The sequence below is a fragment of the Corvus brachyrhynchos genome, unplaced genomic scaffold (genome assembly GCF_000691975.1).
Source record: "Corvus brachyrhynchos isolate BGI_N302 unplaced genomic scaffold, ASM69197v1 scaffold10, whole genome shotgun sequence".
NCBI classification, from domain to species: Eukaryota; Metazoa; Chordata; class Aves; order Passeriformes; family Corvidae; genus Corvus; species Corvus brachyrhynchos.
The window spans coordinates 2,730,893-2,737,879 of NW_008236180.1; the positions used below are offsets into that span (position 1 = coordinate 2,730,893).

General features: G+C 63.8%; 2 protein-coding genes across 3 annotated transcripts in view; both read right to left on the reverse strand.

The window, feature by feature from the left end:
• Positions 1-1,374: 1,374 nt before the first annotated feature.
• LOC103617412 (WAP four-disulfide core domain protein 3) lies at positions 1,375-5,296 on the reverse strand. Of its 2 annotated transcripts, XM_017733348.1 has the most exons (6): positions 3,902-5,296; positions 3,626-3,766; positions 3,339-3,482; positions 2,553-2,711; positions 2,203-2,346; positions 1,375-2,067 (listed from the first exon to the last, which is right to left on the reverse strand). In XM_017733348.1, the coding sequence occupies exons 1-6, from the start codon at positions 4,278-4,280 to the stop codon at positions 2,057-2,059; spliced, it is 978 nt and encodes a 325-aa protein (XP_017588837.1). In that variant the 5' UTR covers positions 4,281-5,296; the 3' UTR covers positions 1,375-2,056. The 2 variants fall into 2 exon arrangements, with proteins under 2 accessions (XP_017588837.1, XP_017588828.1); XM_017733339.1 differs by having other exon boundaries at positions 1,375-2,346.
• A 93-nt stretch (positions 5,297-5,389) lies between these two features.
• The window catches only part of LOC103617433 (WAP four-disulfide core domain protein 2-like), a 5,094-nt gene continuing 3,496 nt past the window's right edge, over positions 5,390-6,987 (reverse strand). Inside the window, exons 2-4 of the mRNA XM_017733354.1 lie at positions 6,837-6,971; positions 5,667-5,819; positions 5,390-5,573 (exon numbers count right to left, since the gene is read on the reverse strand). Of these exons, the coding sequence (XP_017588843.1) occupies positions 5,668-5,819; positions 6,837-6,971 (287 nt within the window). The 3' untranslated portion in view covers positions 5,390-5,573; position 5,667. The remainder of the gene's footprint in view (positions 5,574-5,666; positions 5,820-6,836; positions 6,972-6,987) is intronic.

Here is a 6,987-nt window from a genome sequence, read left to right on the forward strand (position 1 = left end):
TCCTGGGGCAGCACTGGGAAACCTGCCCCTGCCAGACCCCTCTGCCTCCCCCTGGCTGGACCCATTCCTGTGTCCCATCCCAGAGCCCTCTGCACATCCCGGCGGCGGTCAGGAGGCTGCTAGCAGCGCGCGGGGAGCTGCACCATAGCAATGGGGATTTCACAGGGAATGGGACAGGGAAAAGGGTGCCAGCTGCCCCGGGACAGAGGTGGTGTCAGCGGCTGTACCGCGGTGCCGTACCTTCTGCCGGGGGGATGCAGCGCAGCCGGCACTCCCAGGGGCAGCACTTGAGCTCAGCGGGGCAGCCGGAGTCTTGGTTCAAACAAAGAGGCACCGGCTGTGGTCTCGGTGAGGGCAGAGCCACACCGCAGCTGGGCACCACCGCTCCCGGCATCGTCCCACGGCGGGGTGCCGGCAGCAGGGGTCTGTGCCAGGATGCAGCCCGGACCCTGCTGCATGTGATTCCCCTGGGAGCTGACAGTTGTTGCGCCCGTGGGGTGCAGGGGGTGCCCACGGGGGTAAGGGCATGCACACATGCCCCTGCACCCTGGGGTGGGAGCAGGGTCCCCCAGGCAGCAGGGCTGTGGTGCAGGTGCTGCAGCCAGCTGGGACATGGTCCCTACTAGCATATGCTGGGCAGGGATAGAGGGGACATGGCAGGGACACGGAGGCCGGGATGCAAGGAGCTGCTCCCAGGCTGCCTGTGGTTGGCAGCTGCTGGGTTTGACTCCTGGTACTCACCGCCCTTCTCTGGTGTTACGCTTGGCTCTGCCCTGAGGATGAGGAGGCCCAGGAGGAGGAAAACTCCTGGGCTCATGGTGCTGCTGGGGATGTGCATGTCTGGAGCTGAGCTGGGGCTTGGTTTAAAGTCTGTGGTAGGGGTGCCTGAAGTGCCAGGGCAGCTGAAGCTGAGCTGCTGTGGCAGCTGGTTGTGCTGTGGGCAGGAGGGGCAGGAGGAGGGGCAGTTCCCAGAACCTGCCGGCGCCCCGCCAGCCATCCCGCTTATCTCTGCCCAAGCCCTGCTTTGGGGTCAGGGCGACCTGCGGGGCTGGGGAGGCCAGATGGGGTCAGACACTGCTGGACCCCATGTTGCACCACTCCATCCCTGCTGCAGCTGGCTGCTACTCCCTCTTTGGGTGCCCTTTCAGCCTCACTCACCCCTCTACTCCCTGGAGTGGGGACTGATATCCAGGGGACTGCTGGTAGACCCCATGGCTTGGTCCTGGCATGGCAGTGGGAGCAGTGCAAGGGGTTCTAGCAGCTCTACTGCCATGGTGGTGCCCCTCAGCCAGGTGTAGCTTCTGTGCACAGGACTGATTGGGATCCAGCATCATGAGTAAGCAGGTCCTGCCGTGGACCCTGGCATGTGGGTGATGCTCCCTGCCCCCTTCCTTGTCTGGGTGCTCCATCTGTCCTGACCCGTGATTGCTTTTCCCACCAGGTTTTCACACTCTGGGATGCAAATGAGCCCTTCCTTGGCACAAGGAATCTGAGGGAACTGGTTCTCCAGTCCTGCCGAGGGGACATCATGCAGCCCCCAGGCCCAGCAGGATGGTTACCGTGGAACAACGATGGCTGGAAGTCACCTGCACAGAACCAGGACCCTCTCCCTGCCCTGGGGCAGTGCCTTCGTGCAGGGATGGCTGCCTGCACCTCCCTGCCTGCACGCAGCCCAGGCTGCCAGCACCCCTGGGAACCAGAGCACAGAACAGGGATGGTGACCCAGAGCACACGTGGCTGTGGGATGGTTTATTCTGTCTCAGGGCTGTGGAGCAGCTGGGGTCATGTGGATGTGGGATTTCGCCTCATGCAGGGTTGCCAGGAATCTTGGCCATGCAGGCAGTATGCAGCCCTTAATGGCATAGCTGGGGGTGCCAGGGACCCTGACCAGAAGCAGCGGAGTCAATGCTGGTGCCATCCTGCCAGTGCAGAGGGTCCAGCGCAGGGATAGGTGTGGGGGACAGCAGCACCTCTGCTCAGCCCATGGGGGCAATGGCAGTGGGGTGTGGGATGACCCTGAAATGGCAGCTTCTGGTGCAGCCCTTCCTGGCCACGGCTACACTGTACCTGGAAGAGGCCAGTGAGGGGGTCAGTGAGGATGGGGGATGAGGGATGGGGGGCCCTGTGGTGCTCACACCCTGGGTCCCACTCTGATCCCTCCAGGCTGGGCCCAGAAGGCAGCAGGCTGTGTGGGGACTGTACCTCTCAGTGGGCGGACACAGACCCGGCTGCAGCCCTGCAGGCAGCACTTCTGGCCAAGGGGGCAATCCTTGTCCTGCAGGCACAGGAGGAGGCACTTGGCTGCCTGATCACCCTCTGCTGCAGGGGGACAGAGACCTGGCCACGCTGGCATATGCAGAGAGAGGAAGGGGTGAGGGGCTCAGGTCACCCCTCCAGGATGGTGGAGCTGCCCTGCATGCAGGGATGAGCTCCTCACCCAGCTTCCGCCCCACTGGACAGCAGCTCGGGCCCCATTTCCCCTGGGAGGGTCATGGTGACAGGGTAGGGAGGGGGCACAGGGGTCTTGGCTGCACAGGGTGCTGATGGTTTACCCTTGGTGGGTGGTTTGCAGATGTGTCCACAGCCAGTGGTGCAGCACTTGTTGTCCCCAGTGCAGTCACTGTCGGTGTCACACAGCTCCAGACAGGGCCCCAAAGAGCCCCGCAGCACCATGGGGCACACGCCAGGCTTTGCTGTGGCACGGTGGCTCCCTGGTGACAGTGAGGAGTCTGTGCCAGGATTCTGTCCCCAGCCCCGCTCCTGGCACAGCCTCCGTCTCCATCCTGTTTCTGTCCTGTGCCTCCATCTTCCTTCCCAGAGCACCATGATGGCCTCAGCCACCAGCTTCACACCCACACCAGTCTCACCCAGTGAGACCAGTCACAGCTCAATATGGGATGCCAGCTGGTAGCTGGAGTGGTGAAGGACAACCCTTGCTCTGGTTGCAGCAGCACACAGTCTGAGGGGGGTGCAGGAGGGAGGGTCAGGAGGGGGTTCAGCCTTTCACCCACTCGGGGCCATCTCCCACCCATCACAGAGGAGCTGGGCATGGGGATCCCTTCCCACAGCACCCTGAGGGCCAGCTCTTGGCAAGGGGCTCATGAGGGCTGGGGCTGTGCCCAAGGCAGGCGTGTGGGACCAGGAGCTGCTGCCAGCGGCACACGCTCCCTGGGGCCTGGATGGATGCCACCAGCTGCACACTTGGCCAGGCACAGCTGCTGTGGCTTGTCCAGAGCTACGGCCGGGCTCATGCTGGGCTCTGCCAGGGGGGAGCTGGGCTAGCACCAGTGCCTTGGTGGGCTGAACATGGGGATCAGAGAGGGCCGGTGGGGCTGTACCTGTGTCTGGAGGGGTGCAGGCCAGCCCACAGCCAGAGAAACAGCACTTGAGTTCCCCAGGGCAGTCCCGGTCATCAGTGCAGTGGTTGGGGCAGGCAGCAGCTCTCCTCTGGGCACGCTTCCGTGGGCAGAACCCGGGTTTGGCTGCAGAGAAGGTGCAGGGTTTGGCATGCAGCCAGCCTGGCCCCACTGCCCATGGCTCCCCTACAGTGCGATGGGGGCTGTGGACCCCTGGGGCTGTTCCAGGGCATCCTCAGCCTGGCATGGGGATCTCCAGGACACCTCACCTGGCTCAGCAAGCACGCAGCGGGTGCAGCAGCCACGGGTGCAGCACTTCTTCCCCGAGTGGCATGTGGTGTCATTGTGACATCTTGTCCCACAGCTTGGCCTGATGGCACTGCCAGCATGGGGGCAGTAGCCCGGGCTCTCTGCAGAGGGAGATGCTCCATGCAGCCGTGTCCCAGGGAGCAGGGCTCACTCTGGGGCGCCAACACAGGCACCAGCCCACGTCCCACCCGTTGCCCGATCCTTGCGCTGGCATCCCTTGGAGTGAGCAGCGGTACCTGTGGTGGGCAGGAGGCAGGTCCAGACCTTCCCAATCTGGCAGCACTTCTCAGCACCAGGGCAGCCATGGTCGGAGAGGCAGTACAGTCTGGGGGCCCAAGGGGCTCCGCTCGTCCCCGCTGGGCACTCTCCTGCTTTGGGAGGGGCGGTGGGGGTCCAGTGTCCCTGCAGGGCCCGGTGTGGGGATGCAGGGAAGGTGAGGGCAGTGCCCTGGTCCCCGGGCCTGTGCTGCTGGGCCAGGGCGAGCAGTGCCAGGAGCACCAGAAGAAGGGTGCAGTGGCCCAGCATTGCGCTGCGATTGATGTGCTTCTGGGTGATGGGCTGGGATTTAAACCCTGCTGGAATGGGGGCTGGCCAAGCCAAGCTGCTCCTTCTCATGGAGGCAGTTTCAGGACTGTGGGAGTGCTGGGCATGAACAATTCAGCTTGGGGGAGACTCCCGGGAGAGTGCTGGGCTCGTGGCCCATGGCTGACGCATCCTCCACAGCTCCTTTTCCAGGTCACTGGTGACCTGTGAGCAGCTGGGCCAAGGCTGAGCAGCATTCCCAGAGCCCCACCATTGCGAGCATGGATGGGACACAGAAGCAGTGTTCTGCCCCAGTCTTCAGTGTCCACTGGATCCCTCCTGGCATATGTGGAGCAGGGAGAGCTGCTGTGGAACTGTGGTGCTGTGCCAGGGTGCACAGCCTGCACCTACACCGCAGAGAGAGGGGGAACCAGCACCAGACACTGGGCAGTGCTGGGCAGGGTGTGGGGCTCACTCAGTCCTGGGGGATGGCTCTGGTCTGTCCCCTGCCAAGGGCAAAGGCTCTGGGGGTGCCAGCCCCTCTCAGGCAGGAGGGACATGCTCCAATCCCAGGGGCTGGGAGCAGGAGCAGGCAGGTTTGGAAGGAACAGGGCCCCTGGAGACCAGTGGAGATCAGGAAGTGCCAGGGGAAAGCAGGACAGGAGCAGGAGCCCAGCTTTGAGCAGGCGGGAAGGGATGTGGCAGAGACAGGCATGGGACCAGGGCATGCGGGTTGCACTGCCCAAAGCTCCTTCAGGCTTCTGCTGTGGGCAGGGTGCCATGGCCAGGCTGGGAAGGCGGAGGCAAGGACAAGTTTGGGTGATGCTTGTGTACGGGCACACACTGTAGCCTGCTTGTCCCCTGGCCATTGCAGAGCGGGGAGCAGAGAGCACCTCTGCTCTGACGGGACACGGACACAGCTGCACTTCGACAGCTGTGCTCCAAGCATGGTGGAGGAGCCAAGGTGGAGGAGCCAGTGTGCAGGGACAGCTGGGGCCATGGACCTATGGGACAGCCTCAGGCAGGGCACAGGCTGGGGACCCTTGGAGGCATGACAGAGTCAGTCAATGCTGCTGCTTGTGTGGAGCCCTTCCAGGCATCCCTGGCATAGGATGGAGAGGCAGCCACAGCTTGTGATGGAGAGGGGGCCACAGCATGGAAGAGAGGCAGCCATGGTGCAGGATGGAGAGGCAGCCACGGCGTGACAGGGAGAAGCTGCTTTATTGGTGAGAGTGCAGGGGGCTAGCCCGAGCAGGGAACCCCAGGGAGGAAACTGAGGCTGAAGGCTCCAAGCCGGGGGGATGGTGCAGGGCCAGGACCAGGGCATGTGGGATGGGCATCGGGCAGCAGCTTCCCTGTGGCTGGGCTGGCAGGAGGCAGCTGCACCTGCAAAGGAGCAGAAGCTGTGAGTGGGATGGGTGCATGGGTGCCGTGCTGCGGTGCTGTGGGATCCCTGGGGCTGGGATGCACCCAACTGACCTCAGTGGATGGGCGTCACACAGGAGACCTTGCCGCAGCCATTCCTGCAACACTTCTGGATTCCAGAGCAGTTGGCATCAGTCTTGCACTGGTTGGTACAGACGCCCAGCATGGGGATGCCTGGGTTGACAGGTGGGCAGGTGCCAGGCTTCTCTGAAAGGCAAAGGGACATGGCTGAGACCTGCTGGCCCTGCCATGGGGGGCAGGGCCCACCCTGCAGCTCCCAAAGCTGCAAGCATGGCCCTGGCCCCTATCTGCCATGGAGGAGGGACCACCACGGTACCCGGCATTTCCCCCATCCCATAGCTCTGCTTGCTGGCATTCCTTGCCAGCTGGACCTGATGGGGACACATCAGGGAGGCCACATGGCATGGTGGTCCCCAACAGCCCCTATGCCCAGTGTTCCTGCTCAGGGACACGTGGCTGGCACAGGTGCCACGTGCAGACATGATGAAGGCCTTGGCCCTGCTGTCCTCTACAACTGCCCTGGATGGCCCTGGCTGTTTCTTCACGCCATGGGGGCTCAGCCTAGGCCTCAGACAGGATCACGTGCCCCCCAAACAGCCTTTGCCTGGCAGTGCAGGGCCCCTGCTCCGCTGTCCCACTGCCTGCCATGGGCACTGAGCTCTGGCTCTGCACCATTCTGCCCTCCACTGTGGTGCAGCCAAGCCAGCGCTGTCCCGCAGGCAGCCATGGAGGCACTGGAGCCTCTAGGTCACATCCATGTGTCTGCAGCTGTGGATTCCAACTCCTGCACCCATCTCCTTGGGTCACTCTCCAGAAGGACTGTTGTGGTGAGTGTGCTCAGCACAGAGCAGCGCCCACATCCTGGGCTGGCAGCCGCCCACAAGGTTGAGAAGCTGCAATGGGGAGTGGTGCAGACCCCCACCCTCTAGCCAAGCCCCAGCATCATTTGGGGGTGTTCACTCAGTCCCTGCATGGCTGAGAGGAGGAAGGCGTGAGCATAGCCCAGCAGGAGCACACCCCGAGCATGCTGGGCTCCCATGCAGCCCCCGATCCCCGCGCTGCAGCCGGACACACATTGGGCACCCAGGCCTGTGGCGACCACTGCACCCTGGAGCACCAGTACTGCCGGCTGGGATGGGCTGTTGGCTCGTGGCAGTGGCACCGGCTCTGGGCAGCACGGCCAGGAGCAGGAAGGAGTGTTACCGTCAGGCTTCTGGCAGGCCTTGCCGCAGGCTGCCGGGCAGCACTTGAGGGTGCTCTCGCAGTCGCCATCGGACTGGCACCCCACCGTGCAGTTCACCGCATCCATCGCCGGGCTCGGGCACACGCCGGCTTTTGCTGCAAGGCAAAGGAG